Here is a 15618-nt window from a genome sequence, read left to right as displayed (position 1 = left end):
TGCACTGAACCGGTTTTAGATGCTGAATCAGTCTTCTATTGAAAAACTTGCAAATGTAAAACTATTATATTAGGTCTGTCAGCTGATTATGCTGATTAGTTAATCAAATTAATCACATATGTTAATATTTGCTGATTAAAAAACCCCATATGAAGATATTTTAAGACAATACATTATGTAATAGATGAGTAAAGCATTGAAAAAAAGATACAAATGATCAATATTGTTTGATTTATTAACATATTGTCCTGCAGTCCACAGCAATACATTTTGCTGTGTATGATTTTAATGCTTATTTTTATAAACGATCCTAAATTAACATGTGAAATATTAAAAATTGATATTTCTTCGCTCGTTGATGCTTTTTTTTTTTTTTTTTTGCAGCATTAAGGTAGTGTTCAAAGGATGGTAACAGATGCTGTTGTTTGTTTTTCAGACAAGTGTGCTTGACAGGAGATTTTTCAGGTCTACATTATTTTGGTCTTATGTTTTGGGAAAACAAGAACTTTGGACCCTTGATATTCAGCTCGCTGTGATTCACAGCAGACATCCTCGGCAGACCTTGCTACACAATAATCCTTGTGTCTCTGCATGCAGCAATATCCCGTGCAATATCATTACAAGCGAGAGAAGGAAGTTGCTTAAGATTTAATTTTACTGCTATGACATTTATTGGGAGGGCAAAGGATTTTGGCTTTAATATAGAATAGCTTTGCAATGCTGCAGCCCAGATTTCACTGTTTCCTTATGAAACGCCTCAAGGTCAGTGGAAACCAGCCCCTTACTCAGCCATAGAAATGTTCAGTTCTCTCACCCTGGCCAAGAGTAGTCTTCAGTCTCATCTAATTTGTGGCGCGATGTGGATTTCAATCATGGAATAATCCATTTTCATTACTTATTAAAATTGATCCATGCAAACAAAAGGTGATGCGGAGATGTCGTCCTCTGGGAACAATTGTAGCTCTCAAGACTCATAAAATCAAAAGCTAGGGGTTATATGTGGAGGTTGATGTGTATTGGATTTTAAAAAACTCAGTTATGATCGTACATACCATCCAGTTTCCAAATGAAAAAATCGACCATTTACCTAAATGTTTAAACAATTCTTCTTTTTTTTTTTTTTACTGGTTCCATGTTTCATTTTTGTGTTATTTGGAAAAGAAATTTCACATACAGCACAACACCTTTTTTGTTGGAGAGGTGGATTTATTTTGTACACAGATCTTGGTCAGGGTCATGGTCTGTATGCTGGTCTTGGAGGTCTTGACTCCAGCAGAATTCATGTTGTGTTTCAGTGTGCCAACTTGCTCCTCCTTCATGTGACTCCACTGTGAATTATACATGCTGTATGTGTTCTGGATGCAGATAACAAATTAATGGAAGTCACCAGGAGAATGCATGCAATAGAAAATGAGGGGAAAGCAGTTTTATATCTAGTGGCCTCGTTAGTGTAAATAAAAATGGGGTATTTTATGGAAAAAGTAATAAGAGTAAGGATATGGCCTATAACCCTACAGCTGTTGTTCGTAAACAAATTTGAGTGTAAATAATGTACAGCCTGGTAAATAAAATATTGCAGCGAGTGAGCTTCTCACTGTAGTCAACCTGTGGGAAGAAACAAGAAGACAAAATGGTCAGGAAAGGTCATGGATTCAATGTCATGAAGGATGCAATAAACTTTCAGCTTTTCCTGCCTGTTAAGGATTCGAAAACCACAGGTTTTTTTTTTTACTGGCATCCCTGTAGCTTCCTAAAAAGTAGTTCACCCTGAAAATTTAAATTCTACTCCAAACTTGTATGAATTTTTTTGTGGAGCACAAAAAGCAGAATATCCAAGATGCATTTTTCCACACAGTGGGGAGAGATGCTGTCAATCTTGCAAAAATGACATAAAACACCATAAAAGTATCATAAAATTTGACTTTGTATTCTAACTTCCAAGTGTTCTGAAGCCAAATGATACCTTAGTGAGGAACAGATTGAAAATTTGTCAAATAATGGCAAACTCATCTTATTATTGAGTTGTCTTCACAGTATGCAGTAATATAGAGTGTGAACAAACAAACTCTTTTGAACTAGTTCTGTTTAGTGAATCAAAAACAGTATAGGTCAATTCACAAACAAATGACTCTTATGAGTCTTTTTAATTAATTATTTTAAAATTTGAATCAGTATGATGGATCCTTTACTATCATTACTTTGTTATCAAATAAGTTATTTAAATACTTTAAAAGTTATGCACTACCTGTAAAAAGTTTGGAATAATTAATGTTTTTTTAATGTTTTTAAAAAGAAGTAATTGAAGTAAGTGAATTATTATTACAATTTAAAATGTTTTCTTTTTAAATGTATATTAAAGTGCCCCTATTATGGGTTATGAAAGGTTCATATTTTGGTCAAAAAACACTTTCATTTTCTTATAATATGCATTTATTTTTACTTTATTTGCTCAACGACTCCCAAACGATTCGTTAAACGATTCATTTTTCCAAACCCCTCCTTTGCGTGATGCTAATCTGTGGCGATTTTTCCAATTGGTCGATTTCATTTAAAGCAGCATTTGTGAGTACAGTGCTTCTTTGTGTACAGTGTTAATGGGGAAACCGCTATTTTTAACGCTCCAGAAGCAGGGATTTGCATTTTCATTCAGACCAACATGAAAAGACCAACAAGTGGGCGGCCAATATGCTAATGTTTCATGTTGACGTCAACATGAAACGGCTTGGGATTCATTTTAAAAACAACTCAGAGTCGACTCCTTCTTTTGAGAGACAATAACTTTATACACGGTGCACTTTCAGATTTAAAACTTTGCAGAATGTTTTCATTCACTTAATATGAAAATTTCAAAAATCCATAATAGGGGCACTTTAAAATATACATTAACAAGTTGAATTTTCATCAGCCATTACTCCAGTCTTCACATGATCCTTCAGAAATCATTCTAATATGCTGATTTTATGCCCAAGAAGCATTTCTTAATATTATCAATGTTGAAAATATTGCGCTCTCTGTAGATAATGTGATACTTTTTTTTCAGGATTCTTTGATGAATAGAAAGTTCAAAAGAACAGCTTTTATTTGAAATAGAAATCTTTTATAACATTATAGACATCTTTACTGTCATTTTTTATCAATTTAAAGCATCCTTGCTGAATATATTGAAGTATGTATTAAATTCTTTAAAAAAAAGTCTTACTGATCCAAAACTTTTGAACAATAGTGCATATGTATCGAATTGAGAGTTTGAGATTCAAAATCAAACCAGGAAATTTGATACTCACCCCTTAATATTATAAATGTCCAGTAAATATGTATTAAAGTACACATTAGCTTGAAGTGGGCTGAAAGACAGTACCAATGTCAAGACAAACTCCCAACACTCAGGTCTAGGGGGTGTGTAAGTTAGTTAAGAAGTCGGTAGCTGACAGCACGAGGTGAAGGAAGGTGGGACATGAATGTTAATCAAGCTAATGAAGTTCTGGAGAGAGTGCAGGCTCATGCAGAGAGAGCCAGATAACACACACACACACAGCAGCTAACAACAGACGGCTGTGCCACCAGGGGGCCTGCTGGTACACAACAGAGTAAACAAGTAAACAGCTTACAATAAATGAGTCTCTTTACACATTTCCAAAATGTCCGGGTTAGTCAAGGACAACAGCTTCGATGAAAAGAGTGCATATATTGAAAAAGGAGGCTATTTGTAAATAAACGGGCGAGAATGTGTGTGTGTCACTGTGGGACGATAATTGGATGTAGAGTCGGCAGCATGTTCATCAGACGGCAGAAGGACACTTGACTGGAAATGGGCCGGATTTGAGCAGGAAATGGCCAGACACAAATTGCAAACTACATTCTTAACAACCATATCCATCAGGTCATCCATCCTTATAGCCATCTAACCGTTCCTCTGTCCAATCAATCACGAAATCTATCACCCCATCACTCACTAAATCCCTCCATCTCACTGCGATTTGCTCATTTTCCCTCCCTCTCATGCAGCTCATTCATTCGCCCCCTTCTTGATGGTGGCAGTGAGAGGTGTTTACTCTTCCTGTGACTGCCAGGTATAAATATTGATGTGTGGATGGTCCGATTGAATGTCATGGTCCGTTCAGATAGTGAGAGAAAGAGAGAGAGACATTGTTGTGATCTTTTATGCACTTCCATAAACGATCAACTTGAAGTGTCCATTCTAGACACTCGCCTGAAGATTTTTCAGACAGACATCCATGACACTTCATATTAACAAAGAAACTCATGGAAGTATTAAAGGGTTAGTTCACCCAAAAATGAAAATTCTGTCATTAATTACTCACCCTCATGTCGCTCCAAACCCGTAAGACTTTTGTTCATCTTCTGAACACAAATTAAGATATTTTTGATGAAATCCGTGAGCTTTCTGACCCTGCATAGACAGCAATGCAACTGACACGTTCAAGGCCCAGAAAAGTAGTAAAAACAGATAAAATAGTCCATGTGACATCAGTGGTTCAACCGTAATTTTATGAAGCTACGAGAATACGCAAAGAAAACTCGAAAACAAAGAAAACTCTTGCGTTCATGAGAGTACCACGATGCATACGTGAACATGCGTTGAAGAATGACACGGAAGAGAAGAAATTGTTGATTTTTGTTTCTTTTGCACAAAAAAAGTATTCTCGTAGCTTCATAAAATTACGGTTGAACCACTGATGTCACATGGACTATTTTTGTCTATGGAGGATCTGAGAGCTCTCGGATTTCATCAAAAATATCTTAATTTGTGCTCAGAAGATGAACGAAGGTCTTACAGGTTTGGAACGACATGAGGTTGAGAAATTAATGACAGAATTTTCATTTTTGGTTGAACTATCCATTTAAGCATTTTCTTTATTTTCCATTATAACTTTTTTTTTTTTTTTGATTAATTTAAAATTTGTTTACAATCTGTCTGGAAAGATATATACACTGCTGTATAGTTTGGAGTCAGTACTTTTTTTTTTTAAAGGAATCAATACTTTTAGTCAGCAAGGATGCTTTAAATTGATCAAAAGTGACAGTAAAGACTTCTACATTGTTACAAAATAAACTTAAATAAATGCTGTGCTTTTTAACGTTCTATTCATTAAAGAATCCTGAAAAAAAGAAAGTATAACATTTTCCACAAAAATGTTAAACAGAACAACATTTTTAACACTGATAATAAGAGCAGTTTCTTGAGCAGCAAATTATTGTATTAAAATGATTTCTGAAGGATCTTTCCATGAATACATTTAAAACACTTATTTTAAATTGTAATGACATTTTAAAGTATTACTGTTTTTTATCTGCATTTTTAATCAAATAAATGCAGCCTTGGTGAACACAAAAGTCTTTATAAAACATAAAAGACTTTCAAAAAGCATTTTAAAAAACTTACTGACCCCAATGTTTTTGATTCATATTCCTGCATCCAGGAAACAAACACTTCCAAAGCAAGGTGAAATTCTTCAACTCAATTCTGAGTTTTAAAGCTATTTGAAAGACACATATACACACACGTACACCCACTCTCTGTCTGGCAAATACATCTTAACATGCATACGGTCACATACCTGCAGCCTTTTTTCATTCATGTAAATACATCTTGCCTTGATACCTGATATAAGCTGTTTTCTTGCTACATCTTTGCTTATATATACAGTGGAGACTGAGCATCCCATATGGCCTCGACTTGAGCTTGTATTTCAAGGTGAATTTAACTAATCTCTAAAGCACCAATTGGCTTACTTACCGTCATTTATGGTAATACACTAAAGTCTTCCTGATTTAGTTGTTGCTGGAGTCTAACAAGGTTAGACAGGCAAACTAATCAGTTGTGTGAAAATGATGGGAGATTTTCACAGTGCATTAAGTCTTATGAAGAGGACTAATATTAGGAAGCTACATATATTAGGTCACCACAGCTCACACATACTGTACAGTGTGCAAGTGAAGAAGTTGACAGCTGCGTACTGTACCGCTAAATTTAGCCTCATTATTGGTCTCAGTGGTTGGACACATGATACCTCGCTGCCCTCCAACTGCTAAACAACAGTCCAGTGTATTAGTGTCTAGAAAGTAAAGCCCAAAACACACTGCACGATTTTAGCAGTCCTATAAGATCACTGCATGACACACTGTGCGACATGGATCTAATAAACTTGGCCACGTTGTGTGTGTAGACTGTACAAAGACTTGTACGATACAACACACGTTACTATAGAAGAATAAAACGTCATCAGTATGCGCTAGTGCTAAACAAAGAGAGCATGATAAATCACACTTTAGCAGTTGTATTTTTTTTGTGTGCTGAAAAAAGCGGCGAAAGAGGAAGCATAAGAGCTTGAGGTAAGTTTTTATGTTTTAGCGCCATGTCGCATCAATTTCATGTTGCATTTTTATTGGTTGTTCAGTAAATGTGGATAGTAGCAGCAAACACACTGTGCGATGATCAGACTGTATCGTAGGCTATCTTTGGTCGCAAGACTGTGACAACGGCCGTCTTTGAACCTCTCTCACTGTAGGACACAGGACCACCAATTAGGAGCCACGATCACAGAAATAGCCACGATTGTTTTACGATGCCAATCTTTCATCTGGGACAGCCGAAAATCATGCAGTGTGTTTAGGGCTTAAGGTATATAATGATAAAGTATCAGTAGTGGTGACACATTGTTTGCGGGTTTATTTTGTGGACTGTTTACTTGCAGGGACTAACTGGACCATGCTAACTAGCCAAACCTTGACCCTGCTATTTGAGCGCAACCCGCACTTCTCTGTTTCTGTCAAATAAGTAACATCTCATCCTGCCGGTGACTGTTGCCATGTTTATGACATATTGATTTGATTTTGTGGAAAGCTGCACTGTGGTAAACAAAGAACTCCTGCATTAGATGTGACAGGAACTCTGCTTGCTTTTATTGTTCTCTACCTCTTCAGATGTCTGTTGTATAACTTTATATGTAGCATCAGTGAAGGAGTAACTATCAATAACATATGGCATAAAAGAACCCAACAAGAGGGTGTTTTGTTTCATACGATGGTTAGCTGCTTCTAGTGTTGGGATATGTTACCTTTAAAAAGTAATGTTATATTATTGCACTTCTTCTCATTATTTTACATTTTACGAAACATTATGAGTTCTTATTGTTAATTAACTATTAAAAAGTGTTTTAATGAATTCAAAATTAAGGTGAAACAAGATACACAGTAATCTATATATAAAGATTAAAAACTTACGAAAATTAGAAATGTTGCAAATGACAAGTTTTAATTTTAGTTTAGTAACTAACGTTACTGAAAAATAAACAGAAATTAAAAACTATAATAAAAATGACTAAAGCACCTAACAAAATCACTAAAACATAAACTAAAATTAAAATAAAAACTTAATATATATAAATATAAATTTAAAAAGTAACACATGCTATAGTATTATACAGCTAATACTAAACACTGGTTTTGCATTACATTTGCAAATAAATTTTTCTAATATAGTTACATACTAGCTCTTTTGTAAGACTACATTATTACTTTGTCAGATTACTATTTTTATGATTGGTTTTGTTCAAAAAAATCTTCCTTGAAATTTTGTCATAATTATTCATTTTAATCTGTTTAGTTGGTAAAACTAAACTAAAATGGATAACTAACTAAAGCTAACTAAAACTAAAATGTCATCTAATTTTAGTCACCAAAACATTTTAATTGATGAGAAAGTGCAAAACGACACCAAATATTCAAACATTTCTAGATTTGAAACATTTCTAGATTTTTCTAGAAAGAACACCACTCTACACACTGTATAAAAAAATTCTATAAAATTAAATAACTGGCAGTTGTGGTTGCCAGAATAAACATTAATTTAACAACATTAGATGTAACATACAACCCTAATAAACACAACTGATAAGAAAAACTAAAATTATTTCAACAAAAAACTGAAATGTAATGCAGGGAATTCTGGGAATGTCAATTCATGGTTTTTCACTGTAAATTATACATTCTTATATATATTACCATACAGTTACATGTAATGTCCAATACAGTTTTTCACCGTATATAGTAGGGGAACTTACCGTTAACCAATTAATAGATTTTTACTGTAGCATTTTTACAGTCTTTTACCGTTAAAATCACAGTCTCCAAAAAGTAATTTGTTTGAATTACAGGTAGCGTGTTACAATGACCCTCAACGCTCTTTCTTCAGTTTCTTTTATAAAAATATAACTTCGGTAAGGACATGTTTGTACTAGAGTGTTCTAGAAGATCAGATGGTGGTGGGACCAGTGAGAGTCCCTCGTTCCATGTTCCTGCTCTCTTCCCAGGATTTGAGTTATTCATAAGCTGTGAAGTCATCGGGAGCAAGGCTGTCTGCAGTGCTCCATTACTGCCAGCTCCCACCGTGCAGCAGCGTCGCTCTCCTGCTTCGCCTCATGTCGTTTAGGTCGGCCGTCTCTGACGAGACTCTGATCTAATAGACCTGAGTGATCTGCCGGTAGCAGCAGGAGGGAGACGCACAGCGGCAAAGACATTAGCTGTTTACAGGGATCGTCTGTTATCTTTCACACAATCTCTCCTGCCTTCGCCTTTCCTCCCTGTCTCACCTCCTCCCATTCAAGTGAGAGATCTTGCAGACCCATAGAGCGTGAGAGAATTGCTTGCAGTTGGGTCAACGCGCAAGTCTGTGCATCCGTGCGAGTGCATACTATCTTTTCATCTTATCTTTCATTCCGTGCTGCTTGATATTCATTTTATAACTTTACTATAGAACTTTGAGACCTCTGAATTGTAGCCGTTTCATTTGTAAGTGCTCAGTATTGAGGAATAATAAGCTGTGCCAATTTTTACTTAAGTTAAATGAGATGACTGCAATTCCAAACATCTATTAAACAGAAATTTGAAATTTAGAAATATGACTTTTCAAAGAATTAATCATTGGTAAGTCTTAATACAATTTACATTTCAATTAAAAATAACACATTTAATGAATGAATGCACAAATCTGTTTTGATCACATTTTGTTGCATTTACATAAACCACACCACTGGCACAACTTACCCCGACCCACATCATTTTGGGAAAAATGGTTCATTTAATAATTCATGACGGATTTTTAGCCAAATAATTTACATGGGTTTATATATGGGTGATTCACCATATTTTTGGACTTGAATAATATTTTATTTTTATCTGCAGTGGGAAAATGCACTTTGACGTGCAAAAAACAGCATGAATAGTTTCTTGGTTACATGACACAAATTATGCACAGTTTACTAGATTAAAGGATCCTTATACTTGTATACCCTAACGTACCACAGCACATAGTATTGCCACCAGATTAAGTATAATCCATTATGACACAAATTGTGTTGCATGGATAAAACAGGCTCACCAGCAGGATTCTATGAATTTATGAATAAAAGAGAAGAAACACCATGAATATTTTGCAAATTCTCTTTGAAATTCATACTCTGTTATCTATGGGAAACTACAACCTACAGTATACAGCGTCCTCATTACAGGGAACTTCCACATCAGATTAGATGTAGGTTTATGCACCAGTGCAATGAATTGTATTGTTTTCCAGAACTTTGTGAAGACAAGTTTTTATCTGTTATAATTCCATACACTAAACAGATTTTATTAGCATTTGTTGGCTTTTGATTAATCAGTCAAAAACTTAGCAACCCATTTTACTTCTGTAATATCATGGATTTCCAAGTGCAACAGAATATCAAACAGGAGAAATGCAGGTCAGGACTCGATTTTAGCCATGAGGAATTGATTGATTTTTAATTACATTTTCAATATCAAAGTCAATAAACAGACTAATTTTACTAACAATTACAGGTTGAAAATCAGACATTGTGTGCAGGAAACACCGATGTGAACAAACTGCACATGAACGCACACAAAAAAGACTGCATGGATTTTACATTATTGAAATTGGAAAATGTTCATTTTTTTGGTCATGTGACCAATTTGTCTGGATCAGTCTGGATCCCTGAAATGCTGTGAACTGAAAAGTTTCAGAGAATGAATAAAGTGAGGTTCTCGCAGAATGTTTTTAAAAAAAAACTGTTTGTCTTTGTACATTTTTTTGTTCTTTGTGACAACATGCACCAATGAATCATTCACAATAGGAAATGCTTTACAGAAGTAACTCTTACAGTCTTACAAATAAAGGTTCGTTATTGGCATTTATGGTTCCATGAAGAACTTTAACATCCACAACATTTCCATTGCAAAAAAGTTTCTTTATAGTGGGAAAAGGGTCTTCAGATTGTTGAAATATTCTTCCTGCTTAGAAAAAAAAATGGTTCTCTTCAGTTTTGATTTAATGTACGAACAGATTACAGTAGAAAAACAAACAAACAAACAGGCATCTCCCCAACCTCTTCTCCTGGCCTGTAAATAACCTGCTCTAGCTCTCAAACCCGTGTCAGAGCAGTGCCTGCAATGAATCCATCAACCAAAAGTGTCATGGCTTTGGCATCTAATCGATGCTAGTCTCTGCCCTTCCATAGGTCAGTGTCAAAGAATTGAGATGTCTGTGCCAGAGCGCCAGAGTCTCTGATTCAGTATGACTCAGGCCATCATCCTGTTTCTTTCCCTATTAAGAAGACAAAGACTTCGGACTTCAGATTTTTCCCATGGTGAATACTAACGAATATGTTTCTGAATATCTTTGGACACACACTTCTGTTCATACACAATAACCTTTGATGTCAAGATGATGTTTGTCAGGCTGCTGGGAGACCATCTGGAGCTGCTGCATGCAGTGGCACATAAACATTAGCAGTCGACCACAGGAGTCAACCTCCCTCCGTCCACCCGCCCTTTCTCTTCACTCCGTCTATGTAAGAGGTGGAAAACACGAGCAAGGACACTACTTCACTAAGCCATATGCTTCTTGATTTCAGCACATTAGGGCAGACTGAAGCTTTCAGTATAACTTCTCGTTGGTTGCGTTTTGATTGTAAGCAGCTCAGTGAAATTTCCTGAACCCAGAAGTTCACTTTCATGGTACACTGGTTGTAAAAATATAAAAGACTGAAATGTCATCCTAATGTTCCCTCTCTTTCTTTTCCCTCAGGTGCAAAGGTCATATTCCACCAAGAACAGGCCATAAGAAAGGTAAGCCTATTCGTCTGAATGATCACAAGTGCTTTTACATAAGTGCTTCATGGCATGTGCTACGGCTGCTGGAATTACTGTGCACTGGCACCACTTGGTGGCTGCCATTGGAGAGACAAGACTTTATAAAAAACAACAACAACCTTATAGAACCCATGAAATAGTTCTTTCATGTGTTGACACATTTTCTTTTTAAACATTTTAGCCCTGTGGACTTTTATATTTGACAAAACATTGTGTGGAAATGATATTCTTAACTTTGGAATCAAATACGTAATTGTAATCGTAACGGTAAATGGGTAATGCCTTACTAATTTCATCAGCTAGTATTTATGTATCATAAACACACAAATAATTTTTATTTTTATTTTCTACACTTTTTGCAAACAACCCCGGGACAGTTGTAATTTTTACACAATAAATATTAAATGCTTTATCATTGTTTCTCACATTGTTTAGATTATCAGTATCAAAATAATATTCATATATTTATGATGGCTTTTTATAGTTTAAGATTGAATATCTGGGTCTGGGTCAAGGGCAAAACAAAAATCTATTTGAAGAGTGAATGAATGATTGAATAAATCCAAGTTACTTTGAATAGAAATCAGCCCGTTACATAAATACCCCTGTGAATAAGTAGTAAACCTTAGCATATTTTTAATAAGTGTACTTATTACACGGGTAAATTAATACTTTAAAAGAAAATATTTAGGTGCAAACTTAATGTAATGTTTTTGAATGCTTAATTCTGTTAATTACAATTAATATTGATAAATGAAAATACAGTTTGCATTTATGTTATATGCAATAAGATAAACTTTAGAGTTTTTACAGCATTTATTTTTCTTTAAAGCATGGAAAAGCTTATTAAACAAATTGATTTAAATTGTTCTTTAAAGTAAAACTTTTCATTCGTCATTACAAAGTGTACTTTTTAAAAGTGCACTTAAGTGTGTTAAGAAACAAGTAGATTTAAGTGTCCTTTTATTTTACTTTTTTTTTTTTTTTTTTTAAATACACTTTTAGGATTTGAAGTAAACTACACTCTGAAAAAATGCTGGGTTAAGAACAACACAACTTGGGTTATTTGACAACCAGCGCTGGGTAAATATTGGAAAGAACATGCTGGGTTATTTTGACCCAGCTGGTTGGGTTAAATGTTTTTATTCAACATGGTGGGTCAACTATTGTTGACTTAACTAAAATGATTATATTTCTGGCTTAAAATGGGCTGGAAATTAAAAATCACACACAGAATTACTAGAGGCAACAGCAATAATCAAAAGATAAACATTTATTATTATGCAAGAACACCCATGTAAAAAAATATAAGACAAATTGAATTTATTTGCACTCCAAAAAAATGCTGGGTTAAATACAACCCAGCGCTGGATAAAATATGGACAAACCCAGCGATTGGGTTGTTTTGACCCAGCGGTTGGGTTACTGCCCAGAAGGTTGGTTTAAACATTTAACCCAACTGTTGGTTGAAAACAACCCAATCGCTGGTTTTGTCCATATTTTACCCAGCGCTGGGTTGTATTTAACCCAGTATTTTTTAGAGTGTGGGTGAATACAGCATAGTTTACGATATTACATACATTTAAACTCGTTTAACATGCATTTTAGAAATAACAATGTTGACATTTAAAAGCAGCATTTTTATTAAAGTTTATTCAACCGTTCTCTGTAATCACTTTTCACCAAAATAGTGGTAATTCTCATGCTGGTGCGTCGCCGGAATCTGAGCCAGTGATGGGCTGCTGTTCGCTGGGGGAACTGGGAACCTCAGACCGCGGCCTCGCGTTTCACTCGTAGCTGAAAGATGCCGTGACTGACTCCATAACCTGCCCATTAACAAACAGTACTGAGATTAGAGAACATACTTAAACATCAAATTAAATTAAATTCTGTATTACAGTATATCGAATAAAATCAGTTAATGTAATGCAAGGCAAAAGGCGTTTCCATCATGCGAAATGAGCGCAGCTAACTGTCATCTCGTCCTTATGTTGCGTTGCATAAAATAATATAATTTACAGCACAATAAAGAAATAAAATGAAATAAAATGTGTACAAACCTTTATTTCGTTGAAAAAGTACACCAAATCGGTGGTGGTGGTGCTGATAACCGACTCAAAAAGCCAGCGATCTGACTGTTACTCAGCAGCTGGGTTGTTTCGTTGAAGACAGGCTCAACCCAGTGGCTGGGTAGAAAAAATAACCCAGCATTAAAAATGACACAGCAGCTTAGTTACAGAAAAACTACCCACCACCTGAGTAAAAATATTTAAAACAACCCAATAAAATGACCCAACAGGCTGAACCCAGCATTTGGGTTAAAAAAAATGAATTTTTTACTAGTGCACATTTAATACAATTGAGCACACTTCTTTTTCACAAGTGTGTGCCTGAGTTTGAAGAAACACTATTATTGTTGCTGACAGTACTCTTATTCTATAAATTACAGGAACCGTGTCCTTATTGTCCTGACAATGACAGACATTCTGATCCAACAGAAGACAACTTTCCTAAACCTGCACAACCGGTGCAGCTTCCAGTCTTCCCATGGGTCCAGCGTTCCTCTCTAATCAACCCCAAAGACATCACTGCTGCCCATGTCACGAAGAGCCACCGTAAGCTCCTCCTTAAGAGCGGCCCGCTTGTCCAGCAGCTTAATGCTGACCCTCCTGGCCAGATCAAGGAGAACCCAGAGCGAATGACTCAGGTGCAGCTGTCCCGCCAGAGGCTGATGAGGGAGGTCTGTGCCAAATACACAAGCGGAACAACCAAACAGACTATAACCCGAATGCATGTGTCCCGTATCTTTGTGGAGGACAAGCACAAACTCCTCTACTGTGAGGTGCCCAAGGCGGGCTGCTCCAACTGGAAGAGGGTGCTCATGGTGCTTCAAGGTCTCGCTTCTTCCACTGGAGAGATCCAACATGACGAGGTGCATTATGGGAATCATCTCAAGCGTCTAGACTCGTTCGATCAAAAGGGCATCATTCGTCGTCTGAAGACCTACACCAAAGTCCTCTTCCTGAGGGAACCTTTCGAAAGGCTAGTGTCTGCTTTTCGGGACAAGTTCGAAAGTCCAAACTCATACTACCACCCAGTGTTCGGGAAGCCCATCATATCGAAGTACCGCAGTAATGCGACGCAGTACGCCTTGCGCACGGGAGCGGGCGTGACCTTCAAGGAATTCATCCAGTATCTGTTAGATGTGCATCGGCCGGTTGGCATGGACATCCACTGGGAGCCCGTAGGACATCTTTGCAGTCCCTGCTTGCTGGACTATGATTTCATTGGGAAATTTGAGACTCTAGAGGAAGAAGCCAATTTCCTTTTGAGACGTATCGGAGCTCCTAGCAATTTAACATTCCCTAGTTTTAAAGACAGGAACCCTAATGCAGAAAGGACATCTTTGGACATCACAAGGAGATATTTTGCACAACTAAATGTGACGGAGAGACAAAGGGCGTATGACTTTTACTACATGGACTATCTGATGTTCAACTATTCCAAACCGTTTAAAGATTTATACTGAGGGTTTTACAGTAGTCTAAAGAACTTTCTGTTGGCCCGATCTTCACATTTTGTCCTAGTGAGGTTATTTTATTACTGTCAAATGTCATTGTTTATTTGATAGCAAATTTCAAAGTGAAATATTACTCACATTCTGTACTTATCTCTGCAGGCTGGTCCTTGCGCTTATCTTGTTATTTACAAAACATATTCAATTGTATTCAGTAAGAAACCTCTTAATAGGATAATGTGCCCAAAAAATAAAAATTGGACATAATTTACTCACTCTTCATGTCGTTTCAAATCTGTGTGAACAAATAACAAAATACATTTTTCAGAATATCTTCTTCTGTGAAGGTGAGTAAATAATGTCAGAATTTTCATTTTGGGGTGAACTGTCCCTTTGTTGTGTGTGATTTGTTTTCTCAGACTGCCTAGAATGAATAGACTGTACTAAGAGTGTCTAAAAGTTATCATAATGTTATTTATATTAGTGTTGAAGGAAAGTGTCCAGCTATGAGTATCGCTGCTCGATATAACATTGCGAAACATTTTCTACAACGAGACAGGTAATGGTAAAATCAGATTTTTTGTGAATGTATAAAAAACTATTTGTCTACAGTGTGTCATGTATTAGAGCATGACCTGCTACACCTTTGCCTTACTTTCACATTTCTCATATTACGACGTTTTCTGTATATTAATAAATGTATGCACAATATTTTAATGTTAGTTAGATGACATCTCTGTGCGATTACCTTCTTTATTGTTATAAGGCCTCACTTACTATATGAACAGTAAACTCATCACATCCTCACATCTTTCACCCTTTGTTTGAAGGTCAGTAACATATTTTTGATTGTTATCCGATTTATTTTTCATTGCGGAAGTAAGCTATTTCTGGTGAATCTGCAATACTTTTGATTCATTAGCCACTAATAA

The 15618-nt window shown here is 35.9% G+C and overlaps 1 protein-coding gene across 4 annotated transcripts in view; it reads left to right on the top strand.

Moving 5' to 3' along the window:
* Positions 1-14702, top strand: part of si:ch211-269c21.2 (carbohydrate sulfotransferase 8) — a 47055-nt gene extending 32353 nt beyond the window's left edge. For all 4 annotated transcript variants that reach the window (XM_058767592.1, XM_058767595.1, XM_058767594.1 and 1 more), the window contains 2 exons: positions 11105-11145; positions 13619-14702. In XM_058767592.1, the coding sequence (XP_058623575.1) occupies positions 11105-11145; positions 13619-14698 (1121 nt within the window). In that variant the 3' untranslated portion in view covers positions 14699-14702. The remainder of the gene's footprint in view (positions 1-11104; positions 11146-13618) is intronic.
* Positions 14703-15618: the final 916 nt, after the last annotated feature.

The sequence above is a fragment of the Onychostoma macrolepis genome, chromosome 25 (genome assembly GCF_012432095.1).
Source record: "Onychostoma macrolepis isolate SWU-2019 chromosome 25, ASM1243209v1, whole genome shotgun sequence".
In the NCBI taxonomy this organism is placed as follows: Eukaryota; Metazoa; Chordata; class Actinopteri; order Cypriniformes; family Cyprinidae; genus Onychostoma; species Onychostoma macrolepis.
This window is presented reverse-complemented; position numbering and strand designations above follow the sequence as displayed.